The 22,525-nt window shown below is 37.1% G+C and overlaps 1 protein-coding gene across 1 annotated transcript; it reads left to right on the top strand.

Moving 5' to 3' along the window:
- Positions 1-9,955: 9,955 nt before the first annotated feature.
- On the top strand, positions 9,956-21,855 carry LOC117489405 (caM kinase-like vesicle-associated protein). The gene is made up of 11 exons (XM_034138639.1): positions 9,956-10,100; positions 17,176-17,316; positions 17,410-17,541; positions 18,497-18,571; positions 18,725-18,863; positions 18,986-19,106; positions 19,224-19,299; positions 19,379-19,509; positions 19,629-19,707; positions 19,825-19,912; positions 20,461-21,855. The coding sequence occupies exons 2-11, from the start codon at positions 17,222-17,224 to the stop codon at positions 20,761-20,763; spliced, it is 1,239 nt and encodes a 412-aa protein (XP_033994530.1). The 5' UTR covers positions 9,956-10,100; positions 17,176-17,221; the 3' UTR covers positions 20,764-21,855.
- Positions 21,856-22,525: the final 670 nt, after the last annotated feature.

The following is a 22,525-nucleotide window of genomic DNA, read 5'->3' as shown; positions in this document are numbered from 1 at the left end:
ATCAAAGCCTGTGACACGGGTCTGTGGCAGGGCTGCCCTTGTTCTCTGTCAGGTGGATGAGAGGAAAAATACAAACTGTTAGTGGTCTGATTTATGTCTGTTCAACCATAGTGAAAACAGCATGCGTGTGCATAATCTGTGTATCTAGCATTTGTAATACTCTCTATGAATAATTTATGGTACTAAGAAAATATATTTTTGTATCCTTGCCTTCAGGTACTGAAAAGGTGCAGTAATGACAAGCTGTGTTCAGGTGGAGGTTCTGTGTGAACATGAGGTGATGTTTGCAGCTAGAAACTACACAACAAGCCAAAGTGAAGGTTGTTTTTTTCCTGTGAACAGTCATTGCATCTCAGGTTTGCTATTATTTAAGAAATGCAGAAGCCAAAACATCGATCAAGATAACAGATTTAATCATCAGGGTTATTTTCTTAGACTTGAGAAAGCTCCTCCAGAGCCACAGCAGTGATTACCCAATAGTTTTCACTAGCGGAATATACTAATTATGTGCAAATTGATCTTTGTGAGTGAAATGCTTTTAACTAAGTTTGTGGTTGTAGAGAAAATAATGATTTTAGAAATAACTAAACTATTAATTAATTAAGGAAAAGCCTGATTCTCACAAGAGATCACGAACACCTACATTAAGTCTCAAATGGTCTAGCCTTAGATCTGTTCCTCCACTTACACATACACACACTCTCACACACCTAAACACACACACACACACACACACACACAGGCCAACGCACACAGGCAAACACACACACACACACACACACACACACACACACACTACCCCATCCAGAACCATAGCACAGTGAGGGGGGAAAGCTGCACTGAAACAAGCTGAGAGCAGAATCCTAAAGTGTCTTGAGCAAAAATCATTTTGTTGTCTTCAAGTGTATATATTTATAAATACTTATTTCACACTGCTCTGGTTTTAGAGCAGAGTTCGGTAGAAATCTGCGAAACTGCAAATATCATACAGCAGCTGCTGTGTGATCCATGACGAACTGGACAAGGAAAAATAAACTGTGGCTGTTTCCTGTTAAGATTTATGCAAATGTGTCTTCACAGACCGAACGGAAGAACACAAAAAAAGTATGATGATGACAGCCAATTAGCACTCAGATTTTCGTCGCCAAAAGTACAATTTGTAACTATAGATCATTGGTGTAGGAACATTAGAAAAAGTGGAGTGGCTTCAAAACCAACATTGATGCCTTCATGTAATTTTTTTGTGGAACTGCAGTGATAAATATAGAGCTGATGTTGTAAATAGGCCGTTGCTTTAAATATGCCAAACAAGTTTCAATGTGCTTATAATGAGCGTAGTGAGCTCTAGCACTCTGGATGTACATGTTGAACCTAATGTAAGTTTAAATGTATTAGCACAAAGCCGGTGTCTGGTGTTCTGCACTGCAGCACAAAATGTTTTCAGAAGTAAAAGAAATGGAACAACTTCAATTTTTTTAATTTGTTCAAGGTCCCTCAGTTTCTGATGAGAAACGTCCGCAAAGGTAACAAGGCAAGGGATAGAAAATAATGCACCAAAAGAATGCATATTTGATTGGTCACAAACAAATGGACACAGTGTTGCATTGCTTCTAATTTGTCTTACAAAGACTATAACATTTAGCAGAAATATTTTTAATTCCTCAATGTTTTTTTTAGGAGCCTGTGACCTAAGATTTTCATCGTCATAACTACACTGTAGCTATGTTCGTATGACCAATAAAAGCCTTGAACCTTGAACCTTGATAAAGATAAAAATGTAATAAAATATGCATTAAAAAACTTCAAAATGACCATAATAACTGGTTACATATGGTTTATTGCTTGTTTGTTGAAAATCAAACCTGACTTCACATGTAATTTGTATTTTTTGATTAAATTGTATTTTTATTACAATTTTTCTTAAGAAATTAGCTGAATCCTTTCCGTCTAAACAGCCTGTGCAAAATATCTTGCAAGTGGGTTTGTAGCCTTTCTCACACTTTAATTCTCTGAATTGAATCTGCTATCCTTGAGCTTGTGTACCATCAGTAGATACCTGAATAGAGAGGCAATCTTCCTCCCTCTCCCTTGGTCCTCTCCATTGTTGCGCTGCATTCAGAGGGAGGATGAAGAGCTGGGAGGTCACAGATGGAGAGAAGTGTTATGTTTGTTCCCGTCTCTGCTCTCTGAGTGAATATATCCACAGATGGGATTATATTGAAAGGCAAACAAATTTGCAGAGCAATGAAAGTGCAAGGTCACGCCGGGCACATAGCTAACTGTACTTGTTAAGAGTTTTTCATCATCCATCTTTTAGCATGCCAGGGTATTTGTAGTTTAATCTGTTGCTGCAAGAATTCACGTTATATACACAACATGCTAAATATGTTCTACATACTGAAGATGTTAGTCAGATGGCTACAATTACGGTAAATATCTACAGACTGAAATGGGCTGACCTCTCTTGCTTTATGTTACGATTGCTGTTTTTCATAGCTACTCCTGCATTAATAATGAAACTGATTACGTCAACTGCCATGCTAATTATTTTTCACACTCTCACATGGTACCAACTGCACATACAACAAGTATATTTACATAGAAATCAATTAAACTGGTGTTTTTTTCGCACTGTTGTATAACACTACTTATGCATACTGTTTATGTCGCAGTACTCCTTTATGTGCATATTCCTTATGTAAAAGATTAGGTAACCAACCATGTTTAAATCCACATAATCAAAAACTAAATTCAAATGTTGGATACAGACACAAGAAACAGTAAAACTACTGCATTAGCTATAGTACTAATTAACATAATGCTTCCTTTCTCAAAGTTCCACAGAATCTATTTAATTATTATTATGATCAAGACAAGTGAACCACAGTAACACATGTTAAATAATAATAATTAAATAATAAGCTCTATTTGATAAAAAAAAAAAAAATTATTTCCATCCTCCTGAGATGGCCAAAGATGTTTTACTGAGACAAAAACAGTCTTTTTACTGCTTATTTGGACACCTGTAAACTTGATAGTGCTTCACAGTGATCAAGTCCTTTATCGTCGCCTCCTAACAATGTTTTTTTTAATCCTTCAGATTGCAAGAATCACACATCGACATTCGCTGAAACTGTGTCAAGTTTTTAGTTTCACACTGCCCCAGCTTTCGGAGCTGCGCACCAACGTGTGATGGGTTTCAGTGTCTGGTGAGTTCTGCAACCGATGGACTGAACAAACAAGTCATTTCCTGTGAGTGTGAAATCATGTAGCTTCAGGCACATTGAGAAAACATGTTCATACCTGTTACTGAGGCCGTTCTGGCGAGCTCCGTCGAGTCAACATTAGCTGATTCCTTTATGACTGTTTGATTATTAAGAGTCCATTCTGCTACAATAATATGATTAAAGAATATTGAGACCTGAGTAAAGTTCTTTCTTGGTCTTTTCAGTTTTTACTCATGTAAATGATGGTCCTTTTGAGAGCATGTCTAGTCTGAGACTGTTGTTTTCTAAGCTGCCAAACAATTACCTTGCCTGAAATGTTGCTGTAAACCAACTTCTGAAGACACATGAGGGCCTCCGGTGGTTCAACATTTTTCTTGGTTTCACGACTGAAAGTGTGTTTAATAATAATTGCAATACATCATTTAGGATGCTTGTGAGAGCCATATGTGGGAAAAGTACAACACAATTAGAGAAGACAAGACATTTCAAGGGGGTAACATAATGATAGGAATGAAACTGGAAAGTTTGGTGTAGTTCTGATGAAGTGGAGATTTCTGGCAATATACATCACCCTGAGACGACGCCAGTTTAGTTCCTAACAATATCTTTTTGTACTGCAGGTTCTCTGAATTTCTGAAAAATAAACTCCTAACTGTGTATTTTGGATGATTTATTTCCACTAGGCTGAAATAACATATAATATCAAATCAAAGAAACGTTCTTAATTGACCAAAGCATAGAAAATATGTTTTCTTGTGTTCGGCTCAAACGCAGGCTTTAACAAACATTTTCAGATATTCAGTAAAAACAGTTTTTCCGAGTAACTGTTTAACCCAGGGTCTTTAAATATCAGTGGGTTCATGTACATATTTAATATGAACAATGGAGTAGATAGAATCAGTCAAACTTGGGCTACACTTGGATGCTTGGGAGACCTTGATTGTGAAAGATGGAAACTTGTGTCAGAATTAAACATTTGGCAACATTCACTTTTGTTTTTTACTTATGTCTAGCAACATACATTCACTTAAAGGTGGGGTAGGTAAGTTTGAGAAACCGGCTCGAGATACACTTTTTGTTATATTCCATGGAATGCTCTTAACATCCCGATAGCAATGAATATCTTAAGTGCTTTGACAAAAAATCCTTAAAAAATGTCATCTGTGGAAGCCGTAGTACTGTAAAAAGTACGACCAATCATTTTAGCCGGCCCGGCTAAAAAATAACTGGATGGCCTACCTGCCTGTCAGCCTTCCATCTGTGCACAAACTTATCTCGTGCCCTCATTGGTCATGTGCGCGTTTGTGTGTGTTGGAGGAGGGGCTCTGTAAGGAAGTGGCAGATTTTTTCCGGCTGTGTATTTTCAAATTATAGCGCACTCGAGCCGGTTTCTCCAAAATTACCTACCCCACCTTTAAGGTCAATAACGATATCACCAACTCCTAATAAAAATGAACTTTATGGGTCTTTTGTAAGATGCTCAAACGTATCCCAGATCTCCAGATTAGGCTCAAATGGGAGCCAGCCTTAATGGCATACAATCCATTTTAAACGCCACATAAAACTATACTATTAGTGTATGTTATTCCATGAGAAAAGTCATTAAGTCGCCTGTGTTGTTGTGCGTTTTGGTTTTGTCTTGTAAACAAGGGAAGCAAAAATCAATCTTGTAAGCTTTCTTTGGTGGCATTCAGACAGGTTTGTAGAAAAGGTGGATAAGGGAGATTTTCTGTTATGCTGATCTGTATTTGTTTTCCAAAAGCCCTGTTGTGGCTTGTGTGCCTGTTGCTATGACAACCCCCATTTGATACCGGTGGTGTGTAGGAAGGCATAGAGATATGGTGGAAAATTAGCAAACTGCTTTATGCATGTTTTATAATCTATTCATAATTTTCACGTATGTGTGTTTGTGTCAGGGTAATGAACAAAATGATTTTGTTAGAGCGATACACACTCTCCACATTCATTCATGTATTGAGTAACACTGGGTCATATTCCTTCCCATGATTAATTCAAGGATGATTATACTGTATATGCCTCAAAGTGAATACTTTACTGTGAGTACATATCCTTTCACTAACACAGTGAAAAGGATATGTAGTATCCAGTGAATAATACAGTGAATTGTATATTTTGCTTATCCTCCTTATGGATATAAAGAAGTGACCCACATCTCTATGATCAGTACCACCCCAGTCCCTGCAAGAAACAAGTGATGTTATTTTAAGTAAGTATGTAGAAAAACCTTTGAGGGGCATACGAAATGTTGATTATTTATTGATTAAAGATTCGTTTTTGCTTTACAAATTTGCAGTATATATATAGTGTTTAGGTCTTACTTATTTCATCAATATGATTAACAACACATATCTGCTTCCTGTATGAAAACAAACTACATGTTCCTTCCTATTTTATAATAAAATGGTACTTCAAGTCATCATGTTTTAGAAAAAAAGAATCCATCGTCATTGTCGAGTATATCCAATCTGCTAAAGCTGTTTTAAATGAATAACTGCGGATATGAAACAGTGTATGAAGCGTAATAGTTCTGCATCAGCTAACCTGCAGCAATTAGGAAGGAGAAACCCACTGTTTATAAAATTGGTTAAGTGGCGGTGCAGACCCAAAGGCAGCCCTCATAAACTTTGAATTAGCACAAGACAACTCAGAGATGAATTGCCTTTCCACATAAGCAGAGAGAACACAGTAATTACAAGGATATGAAACCTTTAAAGGATGTTTATTTATTTACTGCTGCTGCTTTGTCCCAAGAGCATGAAGCAATACAACAATGTGCCATAGTAAGTTTCAATTTAAATGTTCTCTTTTCGATGTGACTTTAAAATAAAGTTTGGAGACCAGCGTGACATACGATATTTTACAAATTACCTCATTCCTGTTCACTCTGAAATGGATTGTTGTGGACTGTTTGCTTTGACACAGAAACCACAGATGCACCACCAGTGACGAGCTGATCACCATTATGGACATCCGGTCTCGCTGTGTTGTGGTAGCTATGGTAACCTCAACGAGTACCAAATGTTCTGCTTGAAGTGTGAGGGTATCATCTGTGTCACTGTGCCTCCCTCCCTGTACGGACGCAAACACAGTCAAAATCCAAGACTTCTCCTACTGTCGAATTGATTTACTCCCGAATCCACCCAAGAGAAGACAAAAAAACATTTTTTGTCGAAAGATTCTGCCATATTTCTGATCTCTTGTTCTTCACACCATTTCAAATATTGTTTATCTTTCTGGTCACAGTGTCAGTGTTATTAGTCAGATAACCAACAGAGCACACTATCAACAGTTTTAACAGGGACTTTTTCTTTGGTAAAAAGTATTGTTAAAAGTTGACATAAAGTATACGGAGATTGAAATGCATGACAAACAACTCAAGCAAGCAGCACAGGTTGCACAAAGATTCAAACAAATGCTTGTATTCTGAAATAACACTCAGTTGCTCGACTTATTTTACTTGCATATAAGAAAAGCTTAAATTCGGTGTATGTGACAGTAAATACAAAGAATTGCAGAAGGTGTATTATAAACCTTTCTATTCTAACTATCCACAATTAATTCCCAAAGATGTTGTTAATATTTTGACATTTATTTTCTGATTCAGCCATTATTATTTGTATTAATTCACGCTTTGGGCTATAATCTTTGGCATTGATAGCAAGTCTCATTGCTTAATTTGAACAGTTTTATAGGAAACCTTTTGAATGTCCTCAGAAAGTGCTGTAACAGATGTCAAGGTCTCCGCTGATGCATATGAGAAGCATGCCTTCATCCCTTCAAAGGTTTCCATCACAAACCCCATGACTATTGGTTTTGGTTTCTATGACAACTTAGTTGAACTATAAGTTGACTCATCTTTCACAAGCTTGAGTATAGGACTGTGGAAAAAAAACACATTTTGATCAGAATATGATTTCCAAAAGAGATTTGAGAAAATCCTATTTTCTCCAAACAATGAGAAGAGCCTGCAGATCGAATGACATTGTGGGACTTTGGTGATTACTTTTTTTTCTTTCAAGATCAACTCAACATTTCGACAATATTCCTATACATATACATTGCCTCACTTACATTTAAGAGTATATATACACTTAAACGCATCTGCCTTCTTAGAGAGAATTAACGAGGAAATGTATCATCAAAATTAGAGCTTCTAAGGTACAATGTTTTTTTTGTCATTTCCCCCTCAACCTGTAAAAACATCAAAGTAATCTGATAACATAGCACATATTCTCTATTTACGGTTCCTCCATGAAGAGACGGAGTATATCAGATACAGGCGAGAAGACAGACATGTTGAAACAGTGAAGCAGGGGAGTCACTTGAGTCCATTCATAGACTTACAAATGCTGGATTAACTAGATGCAGCCATGGTAACATAAGGATGAGCAGAGCATTGAGTAGTTTCTGAGAAGCACAGTGAGGTACTGCCTGCGAGCTTTGTGACGCAGATTCCACTTTTGCGTCTGCTTCAACTGTATGACAGGCTGAAAAGCTTTTCTTGTGGATAATCACAACTGATAGCAATCACATTAGAGGAATATACTGCACGGGGTATGGGAGGCACTGTTATTGTTACGAGACGCAGAGAAAATATTTTCTTTTTTAAAAGATATTTTTATGTCCATTGAAATAAATATGGTAAAAAAAAGAACTCAAGCAATGACTAATAACTGAATACTGTGCAGTATATGGATCCTGCCTATTGAACCACCTAAACAGCTACAGTTTCTCATGTGCCACACAGCTGACTGTTGAAGGTCAAACAATAAGTCTAGTTTCAAATGACTGACCATTCAAGTGACTGTGACAATGTAAACAGATAAAACAGATTAAGTAATTAACAACTTTGTAATTAAATTGCAATAGAAGATCCCCAAACGTTATAATAAAGGTAATGTGTAATCTAAAGGAATACAAACCTATAGCATTTTTTATTTTAAATAAACAATAATGATGGTATTACAAATAGCCTTGGCGTCTCAGAGATTTGAAAATGACCCTCAGTGTTGGTTTAGGGATCTTCTCTGTGAGATTTATTTGTGTAAAATGACTTTGTATTGCTTCTTCTCTCAAATGGCTTGAAACACTGCAATATCTGTGTCCCTGAAGAGGCTGTTACTATGGTGACAACACATCAAAATTGTAGATGTCAATGTCAATTCAGTGTCAGGCGCATAGACATACAGATATGAGAACATACACACGTGAGTGTGGAGTTCAGGCAGATTTTGAACATTTTAAGTGTCCCACAACAATGCAGAGACTGTTGAATGACTGCTGTCATTTTTTGGCTTGTGTTAACATATTTGTGCCTGTAGCTCTCAAAATCAAGATGCCTCACCTTTTATCTGAAGAACATCCATCAGGGTGTACCTGAGAACTATTTGTGTTACTGTTTTTGGTGAATAGACACTGTAATTCTACTTTTGCAATTGTGTCACGATGTACTTTTACCCTTCAATTTAAAATATGTCTTTTAACTCAAGTAATCCCATCTCAGGCTGATATCTAAAATACATTTTCAGACTTAAACTAAGACAGCTGTGACTGACTCCCTCCTACAGCGCAGGATTGAAAGGTAGGTTTATAAACATACTCCACTAAAATAATGACAGTGATGTAAGGGATTGTAAGGATTCAGATGTGTGATACAACACAATCTGTATTGCTAAAACAACCAGAGTCCTGAAAAGCCATGTAATACCGGGAGTCAGAAAACAGAGAGTAGGTGGTTTTGTTGGTAGGTGGGGAGCAGGTTAAGATGCTCCAGCACTCTCTTTCCTGTTATCCCAATGGCCTTTTAGCGGCATTACTCATTTTAGGAGAGAGACACTCATGTTACATAAACTGATGCTACAGAGTCTGCCTACCATCTAAAATCCTTGCAAATCCTCTCCATACCTGTACATTTTTGCAAAGTGCTACCAATGCAGTTCAGTTTTCTCTCTCGAAAGTGCTCAGATGCAACATCCTCACATAAGAGTATGTTAATATTATATGATATAATGTAGTGGTGGGCAGGTAACTTTGGAGATTTTAAACACACGTTAACAGCATAAAATCCATATTACTCACTTCAAAAAAGTGTTTATTTCACGACCAAAATGTTAGGAGTTCACGTTGGTACAGGTCTGCTCCAGGAGTTCATTGATAATTACAGTTTTAACTTTGTTTCTCCCTTAATTCTTTCTCACTTCAGGATCTTGACCCAAACACTGCAAAAAGAGACAAAACATGGCTTAGTTTTTTCCACAGGTTGCACTACATTAAAAACTAAAACTTAAAAACATGTCTGTAATATGAAAGGGAATCAGTAACTGATATCCAAAACAGGTAAACAAACAAACCCATGACCACAGTTTTCTGTGTTATTTACTAGACCATCATAGGTGGAGACTGCAAGTGTGCAAGGAGAATGTTTTTTAAGAGATGGACACCGTTCTTATTCTGGGATCAGATGGCCTCGTTCTGGCACCAACTTCCGGATGGATTCTGAGAACAAATGTATCCTGCTATGTTATCGTTCAAAGCATTGAAAATGATGAAACTGTTATCAAACATTTGCTGCACTAATGCACATACACACAGACACACACAGAGACACACACGCGCGCGGACAAACCACACACCCCTCCTTCCTGCATCATAGCCTGCTGCTACCATCACACGTTCACGTAATACTCCCGTGAACAAGCTGACTTGTTGGAAATGCTAGAGGATCCTAAATCTGTCTGCAACCAGGCTGGCTGTAAAATCAGTGGAAGAAAAAGTGAAGCTGCAACAGGGAAAATATTAAAATATTAAACAGTGGATTGGATTGCATTATCCTACCAGTTTACCTAACTGAAGGTAAGTGAAACGCAATTTGCATAATGTTTGGTTTACCGTCAACAGATTGCAAAGCACAGCTGTGTTAAGCGTGAGAAGTGGAGAATGTCGCGGAATGTTCTCCGAGGTTTACATTTAAACATTTTCATTTAGTAAAGTCGTCCTGGCGACCTCGCGTCCTCGCGTAATAATGGACGCAGTATTTGTTTCGAAAACTTTTGCGGAGATGTTTACATTTTGGTTGAAATATCACGTGCCCATGAGGTTTAATAAACCTGCAGCAGAGTTTTCTCCAACATCACTCATACCTGGATGATGCGCAAATACTGTTTATCAAACTGTTGAGCTGTAAGGTTGTCATTTCCACACTGAAATCGGTCAAAGCTGTTTTGCTGTTACCGTTTACGCATAATTCTGCTCATTACGATCCGCTTAACAAGTCCATTCATAATATGTGCTTTAGTTCATAAAGACTTGCTCAAACTGTGCTTCAGATTTACATAAGGCATGCTGCTCATGCTCTCAGACTGCAGCATCTCTTCACATTTCACAGTCTCGCGTTGTCCCTGCCTCCTTGTCATTATTTGTCATCAGTTCACACCTATTTCATACAGTCTATGATTTACACCAAAGGAGCTTGTGATTGCAAAGCCAACTTACTTTGCCATCAGTCGCCACTTCAGACACCCGAAAAGAAGTGGTGCTGTGACAGGTCAGGATAGTGAAGCTGCCTGTCCTCTACTGTCCTCCTCCTTGCAATGGCTTCAGTGTTGGAAACATCTGTATCAATCACATTGCATCACATCAGAAGGCTTGTATAGACTTCATGTAAACTGTGCAAAGAGTTTGGAGAACCCTGCTGCACCGCCTGTTGGTTTGACGCAGGAGACAGTGAAGTGTCATGAGAAAGGATATTGTGTTGGATACCTTTTGCTCTTGGCACTGAAAGCTGAAAACAAGAGTTTTTCTTGACACAAGATGATGCTTTTGGAAGCATACGTGGCCTTTTTACGTATAGCTAGTATATTAAACAATACTTTAGGATCAGCTTCTGCATGCTTTTCATTTTAGAAATTCTGCCACAAACTTTTTCACAGTCACATTTGTGCGAGCCTTTTTTTATGTATACGTTTTTACTGCAGTGAATGTGTTTCTTTGGTTGTGCTGTGTGTCATTTTGCATTCAGTTAATTTAACTTAATTAAATGTCAGATAACTGGGGTACACATGGTTTTGAGGGTGACATGGTATTGTTTTGTTATTATTTGGTTATGATTCTGGGTTTTCTTTTATAAACTGTGTTCGAGCTCAGGTCAATGGAGTTTCGGCCACATGTAGGGGCAGTGATTCGCAGTAATGTCGATGAGTATGCAGAGAGATGTTCTGCACAGACAGAACCACAGTGCATACTGTAGCACTCGGTGACCATGGCAACAAAACAACATCTGAAGAAACTGGTCAGATGGGCCAGTGATGCCCGAAGAAGAGATGAATGGTCGACTCAATAGTAGTGGAGCACAGAGGAGGACTGATTCATACGCATCAAAATCTTTTGTCTCGCCTTGGACTTCGAGAAAAACAAACACAATACCTTGCTCAAGTCTTGTTCAAGTCTGACGTAATGTCCTTGGAAATAAGAAGTAGCTTCTTTGTGTTCACAGTGAGTAAGAGCAACATTTAGGCCATAAATGAGGAATAACAGGCCTATTAAATGTGGCTCAAACATCTCCACCAGCACCATCAGCCTCCTGTCGCTGCTTTTAAAGAGGCTCGGCTGTGGCCAAACCCACGGCTCTCTTGGGCATGCCGCCGCGTGACGTCTCTTTGACCAACACATCTGAGCTCTGCAATGAGTTGCACTGAGTTCAGTTTAGACTAAATCATCATTCAGTGATTCAACAGAAACTTGTAGTCTCACTTCTCACTGTGTTCAGAAGGAGCTAGAGACATTTTAGTTGAAACTTCATAAATATTCCCCTACACACACGGTTGTATGCTTCACCTTGGATACTTGTGTAAAGTGTGTTAACACCTATAACACTGCAAGAGGGCAACATTAAATGATATCTGCAGAGATCAGCAGACACTTTAGGGAAAATCATCATCTCAGATCCTAAGCACGACTCGGCAGGCATCAGTTACAGTGTTAAAATGCTAGCAAGCACTCCAGCTGGATTACAGTGTGAATCTGACTTTAAAACGGTACTTATGGGAATTTGGAAATTAGGAATGATATGATATTTTCCAGACTGTGCACTTCAGTAGGTTGAACATGAATCTAATCATCAAACACATGTATTCAAATGTGGCAGTAGATGCATGTCACCCAGCTCTAAATTAAGACTTGTAATATGTGACATTTAAATCTAGCACCTCTGTTTGGCCAATTGGTATGTTATTGAATGCCAGGACAGGAAGCCAAAATGCATCCTTCAGAAAAGCTTGAGAATAAGTGTCTGATGTGTTTTAAACCTAAGTTATAATGTTTTCCTTTTGGCAAAGCCTTATATATATCTGCAACAGCCAGAACTGTGAGGTTGTACATTTGAAAGACCCTTGTCTTGTGTTTTTTCCAACGCAGTGAGGATGTAGGAGATTTCAATTGGAGTCTTCAATCTCATTGCTGTTATTTTGAACTGCATGATCATTGTCCAACATGTCTTAATATATCCTAGTTTTTTCACAATCCAGCAAATGTGTAAAACATGGTGCACAGATGCCATGTCCTTAATGTGTTAAAGCTCAACCAACAGTGTCTGAGAGGTGATAGTGTGACAAATATTAGAGTTATAACAATCCCCCTCAGGCTCATCAGTATTGTACTGGAACTGTTTGAACATAGAGTGAATCCATCATCCTTGTTTTTTCTAAATCAATTCATTCAAATATATTTTTTTACTTCACATTTGAATAAACAGAAATAATCTTTTAGTATATATATGTTAGCCTTTATGACCTGAAATAAGTCTGTCTAATAAGTTTTACCTTTACTAACCTTTATGCGACTGTAAAATAAATGAGACACTATGTTTATTAAATGCAAACAGCTCTGCCTTTGTCATCGTCCCCCAAGGGTGTCTACATTTAAGTTCTCTCGGTGTCGAGCTCTGCATCAGTCTGAATCTGACGCAGCGTTTACATTCCCATTAATGAAGAGCCCTTCGTTCAGATCTTTCAAAAGGCAAGGATAAAAGAGCCCTGATTCAGCAATAGTCAAGTGCCTTGTATCTTTATCTTCTCCCGTGAAGGAGAACAGCCTTTTATCTCCAAGATGATTTCGAGTTGGGGGGTGGTCAAGTGCACACAAAATACTGTCTACATTATCATACTCACTGTTTAGTATTTGGTGCACTGTGACGCTTTGAGTCAAGCTTTTGAGAACAAGATGAGAGGATATGATTAATTGGGAGGTATAGCAGTTCAATCTCATTGTCTCAGGTCATTGCGACTCTCGATCTTCTTTGCAACATAGCTATTTATTCATGTGAATATTTTTGCAATTATTTGCCCGTTCAAGATGACATTTTGGTTATGCGACCTCTTTTGGACATGCTATTGTATGCCATTTCCATCAAGCAAATATCTCTGAAATACATCATGGTTTGGGCTAGAGAGCCAAACCTATTTGCTCTCTGTTTAAGCAGCTACGTCTCTTTACTCAATCTGGGAATTGTGCTTCTTCTGCGTACTTCAGAAAAAGATACAGCCCTGAGTTACAAAGATTGTCTGATATGAACTTAAACAATTAAGATACTGTCTGATTAGAAAAGAGTTGATATTTTTGTCTTTTCAAGTTGACCTCCAAATGCACTTAAACAAGATGGAAGATGAAAATAATTGCTAAATCTGGCATAAATCATCTCTTCTCTTAGAGGATAATGTTTTTTATACATGTTTCTTTGTTTAATAAAACAACAGTTTTAATGAACCAAGGCATTTTGTGTGAGTGGCATGGGGTCGGACTTTCACGAAAAAAAGGTCTTAAAATGACATAAAATATACTTAATAAATCCTCATTTCAATAAGTCATAAAATGAACAACACATTGTTGGCTCCAGCTCATGTTTAAAATCAAGGAGAAAGAGAAGAAGCATTTTGAACATAGAAGAGAGTTTTATGACTGACAGACATCAGAGGGAGAGGCAAGGCTTGAGCTCACCATCTGAAAAACAACCAAAAAGTAAACCTCACCCTGGGCAAATCTTGGTTATTACTTTCTGTTCTGTTATATTTTTGGATTACAGGACCAAAGTTAAATACAACACCTTATGGATTTTTTTTCTAAAATGTGTGTTAGTGCCCTCATATAAAAAATATAAATCAACAGTACTTTTGTGTTAAACAGTAGCTGTAACAAAATGGCACGAATAGAGAAGCACTTTTGGATTTCTGCAAGGACTGTATGCAGCAGGGAACTTCTAGCTAAAAATGAATTTGTTTATCACTTTTTAAAACCTTTTCTCTGGCAGACACCCCAACATGATTAAGTGCAAATGTTAGTAACATTAGGGGCAAGTGATAGATTCTATAGAGTTTTATTTGATCTAAATATACTGTATACTTCTCGTTCCGGCAGAAGATGTTTTTACTCAGTGTTTTTGTCAATGCATGACATGCCTGTCCTTGAGATCACAGCTACAGTTGCATACAATAGAGGTTGTGCAAATTATTACACACTTTATACAATTTATTTTTTTCAAAATTAGGAAGGGTAATGTTGTGATAGTTAGATAATTTCTCTCAGTCCCATAAACATAAGGTTTTATAGATGCCACTTGATATTCCAGTGAGTTGTGTAGATAATGCATATTATCTGTCTGTATGGGGGGAATAAAGAGAACTGCATCACAGCTACTTCAATACCCTGTTAATCAATAGGACTGTATCCAAATGAATCAGAAACGCCATGAATGTTTTTTTTGCCCTGCAGTATATGGATCAAAGAGAGATTAGATCCATTAAATCAGGATCAATAAAGAGGGTAAAATGAGGAACATCAATGGAAATGGACTCTCTTTTAATAACCAAGCAGTTTACATAAGGTAACACTTTTTATATGAGCCTCACAGCAGAGATCTGAGGAGTAATGAGTCCCCTTGTGGACAGTAGCACACTGCACGGCATATACTGCTTACTGTCTTCAACTTAAAGGCTCTCTCTTGATTCACAAAACGTGAGATCTTCTGCCTGACACCTCCTGCAATGTTGCTTGCGAATAATAAAGTGCATAAATAAATCATCTTTTCAACATTTGTCATCTTCAAATTCAGTTTTTATATATTCATAAAACCACTTTTTATTGCACTAAAGATACTACTGGATGCTAAGACATGAAGAAATCTCTGCCTCTGATAGGGTCTTGACTGAGGCTCCAGACAGCACCTCAGTCAGAGTTTCTTTACTCCCACTCTCCTGTGCTGGCTGCCATTTCTATTGTAAGTCTTGCCAAAAAAGCTGGGTCTCTTTTCTCTTCAGCATCATATTTCGCCAGTAATATTTAGCTGGTAGTGGTGGACTTGTTTAGTATTCTGCTGTGCAGCTGCAGCTATTCAAGTCACCCTCATTTAAAGTTGTAGTATATTGTGTTAGTGTTTAAGTTGTAAACTTTCCTGCTGCATTTAATTGCCACAAAATAACAAGTATCGTTAAAAAACGAACACACGTCAGAAAGTAACTTATGATTGCTAAAAAGCAATCAGATAAACTTGGTTTAGCAATAGGCGAGAGTTTCATCACCCTATGTCCATGGTAGTCCTGCCGTGTTTATAGTGAATTAAAAAGCAGCAGGCTTGTGTTCCTTATTAAGTTATTTATCTGTTTATCTATTTATTGAGGCTGCAATACCTTACACATGTGGGTGAATGTAATAGCTTGTTGTTGTCTACAGTTAGAAATGCTATGTGGAATGAATGCAATAATTCACTTTCAGTTCTTCATTCTTCCTTATGTTCAGATACACAGTCAGCTATGTGACCTTGGTCATGAGTGGAACAACTGAGATTAAGTGAGAGTGTATTTATTTGTTTATTCTGCTGTTAAGTATAGTTAACTGCAGTTGTGTGGATCCAGAAAAGTTTTGGTAGTTCTTGCACTGGGTTGTTTTGTTTGATACTTTACCGATTCCTAGTACCAATGACAATGACTAAGCAATTGTGTAAATGTTTGTTTGTAATTCATTTAGTTGTTATACCGACTTTATTAAACAAACAATATTTCATCAAATCAAATCAAGTTTTATTTATACAGCACATTTTTAAAACGATTTTTTGTCGAGCCAAAGTGCTGTACATGCAATAAAAACACTTTACTACAATAGCAAACAGAAGATAATAAATTACAACAGCAATGAACATTGTGATACAATCTGTAGAGCCAGAAGGCAAGTCAATATAACTCTGAGTAGTTATAACTTCATCTTTCACTGGCTTGCTATCAGAAATTAAAACACAAATCTCGTCTACAATTGTTCATCCAGAGATGGAGTTAATAGCTTTCCCGACTTTGGAAATCTAAAAAAGGTAGACAAAAGTCACAGAAACAGCACAGGGTCAGGTCCAGATGAATAATGCAGTACAGAGCTGACTCACTGCAGAGTGGATAAAACAAGCCGGTCTGGCAGAGTTCACTGAGGAAGATTATGTTATTTGAAAATGTAATTTAATGTTGTTGTGCTATTATGGTAATCTGAATTAATTTGCTCCCACAAGCTCAATTACACTTACCTTTTCTCAGATGTATGACCAAATAGGTTTCAGAGAAAAAAATAATAATTCACCCCAACATTTCCCTCTAAATGACTCAATGATTTACTGCATTTATTTTATGTTAAGGGCCACAACTGAGCAACAGTGTTCTCCATTTCTATTATTGCCATTAACGAAATTGTTTATTTCTCTGTAAAGCATTTTCTGCTGCATTTACAATATTGAATATACAGTCAAATGTGTTTATGTTATTCAGTAATGAGCACTCATCTCTGTTGGCTCGGCTATTCAGTTGCTCATCCGTGTGATCCACTTTGTACTGTGGAAATTCACGTCTTTTGAAATAATGCTGTATTACTCAGGTTAATCTAACATGTTGCAAATACTCCACAGGTTGTCTTTTGGCAGGTCATTCCCTGGCTATAGGGCACGAGCTGCCATGCCATTTGGTTGTCTGACACTCGGGCAGAAGAAGGATTACAACAATCCCTCAGATGTGGCCGACAAATATGACCTCGGACAAATTGTTAAATCGTGAGTACAGCTACGTTGTTATGCTGATAAGTAAGAACTTCAAGAAATCTGCACAACATATGATGTATGTGTCTTCTTTCCTCTTTTCAACAGGGAGGAGTTTTGTGAGATATTCCGAGCGAAGGATAGGAACACCTTGAAAATGTCCACCTGTAAAAAGTTCCACAAAAAGGATGGAAGGAAAGTGAGGAAAGCGGCCAAGAATGAGATAATGATCTTAAAGATGTAAGTTTGAAGCTCCTTATAATAGATTTCTGAGAAACTCTCCTGAAACTGAGATGAAAAAAGTAATGATCAGCAAAAACATTTCTTGAGGTCAAGCCAAAGACAAATCTAAGTGCGGTACAGGAGCTCAAAACCAATCTGCATTCTTAGAGTTATTCAAAAGTAAGGGTTGTGATATTTATAGATGTTCATACTATTAACAAATCATATCAAGGAACCAAAACCAACAATGGATGAATCCCACTGACAACTATTGAATGTTTAACAAAATCTAGATTTACTGTATTCCTCTGTGCCATAAAACTTATAATATTTTCCAAAAACAATCAACAGCTTAGACTGAATGACATGTTCCTTTATTTACATGAACATGGGCACTGCAGTTTATTTAGAGTCAACCCCACTTACACTGTCCTGCTGCAGTACTCACAAAGCACTCCGGACAAATAATTTACTCCTGTTTGTAGATCTACATTGTCTAACGAATGACTAAGGATTGTTTTTAGTTTTTTTTATCAAAGTTGTTTGTTAGTTTTCTTTAAAGACGTATGTGCCACAGACAGGGTAGGAAAGTCAGAAAGTATTTAGTGAAATATTATCACATTTACTCGACATTGACAAACAAAATTAAAGAATATCACAATCCTATTCCTTTTATTTGGTAAAAGCCTAAAGTGCCGGAGTATCATCATTTTGGTTGTCATCATTAATTCTCAATTAATTGTATCTGCAATTTAATAATGTGAAAAGATGGCTATGTATCTATCAGTAATTAGATTATCCTTTGCAGTACTGAATGTTTTACACAATACAGCTTAAAATGATTACATAGTGTGAGCTTACAGTATATATTACTCATCAACACTATTTTGTTGTTCATTTTAGTCCCACCTACATACCCTAATTCTCCCTCCTGTGCTATTGCTCTCTTTCCCCTTTTTCCTGCTTTTCAAAGGATGAAACATCATAACATCCTCCAGCTGGTTGATGCTTTTGAAACGAAGAAAGAGTACTTCATTTTTCTGGAGCTGTGAGTATTATTAGATGCACTTAAAAGAAATGTTGGCACAGACTGACGTGCACTGTAATTTCTCAACTTGTATGAGACTGATTTTTTTTTTATTCAACATGTGTTATAACTCAACATGTGACATGTACTAAATTTGGATCTACCATCTTTTAGCGCTACAGGCAGGGAGGTGTTCGACTGGATCTTAGATCAAGGATACTACTCTGAGAGGGACACCAGCAATGTTATGAGGCAGGTGTTGGAGGCTGTAGCTTACCTGCACTCTCTGAAAATTGTCCACAGAAATCTGAAGGTACACACTGCTGACACCTAGTGAAACATTGTAGCATTTCAACACAGGCCAAACATGATATGTATGAAAAACACTTTAAAAGGGTTCCAGTTTGATAAACGCTTATTTGTTTACTTATACAGCTGGAGAACTTGGTGTACTTCAATCGTTTGAAGCACTCCAAAATTGTTATCAGCGACTTCCAGTTGGCAAAACTGGAAAAAGGATTCATCAAGGACCCGTGTGGGACTCCAGAATATCTTGGTTAGTAACATAAAACTAGAAAGTAGATCAATACAAAATGAAACAATTTTAGCTTAATTCAATTCATAGGTTTGTAGTCCTACAGTAAAAACAAGCTTTGTTCCTATTGTCCGTTAGCTCCTGAGATGGTGGGAAGGCAGAAATATGGACGACCTGTGGACTGTTGGGCCATCGGTGTCATCATGTATATACTGTAAGTACTCATCAAATAGTGAAGTTCATTTAATTTACTTTATCAAAAAACCTATAATGCTCTCATTCTGCCGACTCAGTTTGTCTGGAAACCCACCTTTCTATGACGATCCCGATGAAGATGATGAGCGTGATAAGAATCTTTTCCTAAAGATTTTGTCAGGCGACTATGAATTTGATTCCCCATACTGGGATGACATTTCAGACTCTGGTAAGAGATAATCAGTTTATTAAAAATGTCATTCAAAAGTGAAAATGAATCTGCTTTTTCCTGTCATTGATGATGTATTTAAAGACTGAATTTCAGCTTTTTTTCTTTTTTTTTTACAGCCAAAACTTTAGTGGCATCTCTGATGGAAGTGGACCAAGACCAGCGATTGACAGCACAGGAAGCTATTGCACATGAATGGTAAAAAAAACAAATTAAGTAAATCAAATATTTAGACACATTTCAATGGATTCACTTTTTTGTATGCAGGTAACACAAATATAATATCATAATGAAAAAATGTTTCTTTCTTGTCAGGATTTCTGGAAATGCTGCCTCAGACAAGAACATCAAGGATGGTGTGTGTGCACAAATAGAAAAGAACTTCGCCAAAGCCAAATGGAAGGTATAACTATCTCATTTATCAATATATTGTTGGTCATTTAACATGAATTATTACAGGTGTTGGACATAATATTTATTTAATACTGATACTATCATGACCCAAGTCTGCAAGTAGGACTGGAGCCTACTGTTTTTTGGAAATTCTCTTGGTTTGCTACACTTCTTTCATTACCACTTTTTTAAAACTGATTAGGTATACATATGTAACCCATTTAACTTCTATTAAAATCTATGATAATCCGGTGTTGCAACAAGTCATTCTACTTAACTGCAGTTTAACATGTGTGAACATTTTACTTGATTTGAATGATTTATCCCTGAGGCAGACTGACAGCAGTATGTGTTATAAACATATAAAAAGAGACGGAGAGAGAGAGATACCAAGTGACTCTACCATCATATATATAGAAACAATTATGTATACTTTTCAAAATATAATTTCTCTCAGCCAGAGGCCTTCCCAAAAGCATCCATCAGAATCAAGTAAAGTAAAGTGTGTTGTATGATACCACATAAATTAAACCCACTATTTGTTTTAATTACTCACAGAAAGCTGTAAGAGTGACCACCCTGATGAAGAGGCTTCGAGCGACTGACCCGGGCGATCCTGGGGCCTCCGGTCTTGTTGAAGGAGCTGCAGCTGAGCCCAGCAGGGCTCCTGCTCCTGCAGCTGGGGGCAGCAATGTCTTTGCTGTCAGCCTCAAGGCAGCTCTCAGCGAAAAGGCTCCTGAGACACAGACTGCCACCATCACGGCAGTCTCCCTGCCCAGTGCAGGCAGACAGGAAGAGCAGCCACAGGCACCGTGCAATGGTGATGTTACCCAAGTGTTGCCAGAGAAAAAGGAAGACTAGGCGCCAAACAAATATGAGAGGAGGACCAACAAGCACATGTGAAGTACAGCCAATACATTTGGCATTATGATACCAGGTCTATGTGGTTTGACTACCCCTTAGTAGAGTTATTTCATCACATCATGCATTTAATCATGTTGCCTTCTGTATTGATTGGTCTATTGAATAGTGTTCGCTCCTCTCCTTTGTTATTTTGTGTACCAGTCCCTTTAAAGCTAGTTGCAAAGTAGCTCTTATGTTGTTTCCTTTCCTCTGAAAACTGTTCAAACAAAATGTAATTTAGTGGAATCTGCTCATCTTTATTCCACAGCTCTTGTATATAGTTGTATTTGTCACTTGCTGGTGGTTATCAGTTTCAGAACTTACAATCCGGAGTTCATTTCTTGTAACTTGAAATTATAAGTTGAGTGATTTGTTTAAAATATTTGGACAAAATGCATTGATTTTATTAAAATACTATGCTTTTCAGTAGGATATTTTAGGAGTTAAAGACATTTAATTATTTTAAAAAAGGTAAAAAAAACACATGAGACACTGATGACTACCCTGTGAAGTTATGTAACCATCCCATACAATGATTAATGTGTTTTCAATTTAACACCCTGATATCTGCTGGTTTACCTTTTTTGCTGTAAAATGTCAGTCAACTTACAATTTTAATTAGCAAAAAAGCATATTTTAAGTTAAGTGCCTTAATATTTGTTGCAGTTATGTACGTTATGTTTCAACAGAATCGACATGATAATAATTACTTACTGATTTCTTTGAAATGTTTTGGTGTTTCCCTTTGCCTTTCTGTTGAGTTTTAAGCTGCCGTATTGATACTTGTGTTCTGTCCTCTTTCACACACAGAAAAAACTAAATTTAGGTTGTTGTATGTGGAGTGATGTTTTAGCTGTCATTGTTGTGTTGTCACTTGTAATAAGTACATTTCTGAGTTTATAGCGGAGTCCATGTACTGTGCCACTTTGTATTTTTGCAATGTATACATGTGTATTTTTTTATTTATGTGTGTATTTAGCAACATTTAGCTGAGCTAACGGTTTGCTACACTGCTTGTGAATTAATAAAATGAGCAATACTGATATTGATTAAACTGTGTCATTATTTCTAAAACTACCCTTACTGACAATTTTACTATTTGACCACACAGGTAGCACACCAACCATTTCCCTTTCATCCAAACTTTTATAGCAAACCAACATCTTCTGTATTTAATGTCAATTAATCAAAATGTTCTGTATTTAATTTCAATGAAGACAACCAATTGATCATTCATGTGAAATATGTACGGTTATTCATATTGTCCACCAAATTAAAGCCATAGCAAAACTTTTATATTTGTATGGCTCTCGGGACCCAAATAAAAAAAAAAACTGAATTGTACATGTTTTGTAAAGACATAGTAGCTTGATGATAGTTGAATGTCAATTCACGATATTGTGAAGATTTTTCCATAGAGGTGTGTTTATTCAAAACTGGAATAGGCCTACATGGCATATAAACGTTTTTCTGGCTCGTGTTGGGATAAACTTGTTTTGATGAAAAATGACCATGACCTTGTTGTGCTATTTTTATCAAGGCCTAGCCATGTACCAAACAGACTGTACACAAATCAATTATAAAAGCGGTTGCATCCAATACAAAAATTGTTATACTTTTAAAATGTGTTAACTTCAATTTGGCCCTTCTTAGTTTTTATACAGATGTGTGTATCTTTCACATTCAACTTGTATATATTTTACTTTTTAGTTCTGTTTTA

Source organism: Trematomus bernacchii, unplaced genomic scaffold (genome assembly GCF_902827165.1).
Source record: "Trematomus bernacchii unplaced genomic scaffold, fTreBer1.1, whole genome shotgun sequence".
NCBI lineage: Eukaryota > Metazoa > Chordata > Actinopteri > Perciformes > Nototheniidae > Trematomus > Trematomus bernacchii.
The sequence above is the reverse complement of the archived record's forward strand: the minus strand, read 5'-3'. Positions and strand labels throughout refer to the sequence as shown.

What these genes read in the sequence shown, in the direction of transcription:
- LOC117489405 (XM_034138639.1), top strand. Translation starts at nt 17,222, where the DNA reads ATGCCATTTGGTTGTCTGACACTCGGGCAGAAGAAGGATTACAACAAT. An exon ending in TTGTCCACAGAAATCTGAAG is followed by an intron (nt 18,864 to 18,985) that starts GTACACACTGCT and finishes TTACTTATACAG; the next exon opens with CTGGAGAACTTGGTGTACTT. An exon ending in GAAGCTATTGCACATGAATG is followed by an intron (nt 19,708 to 19,824) that starts GTAAAAAAAACA and finishes CTTTCTTGTCAG; the next exon opens with GATTTCTGGAAATGCTGCCT.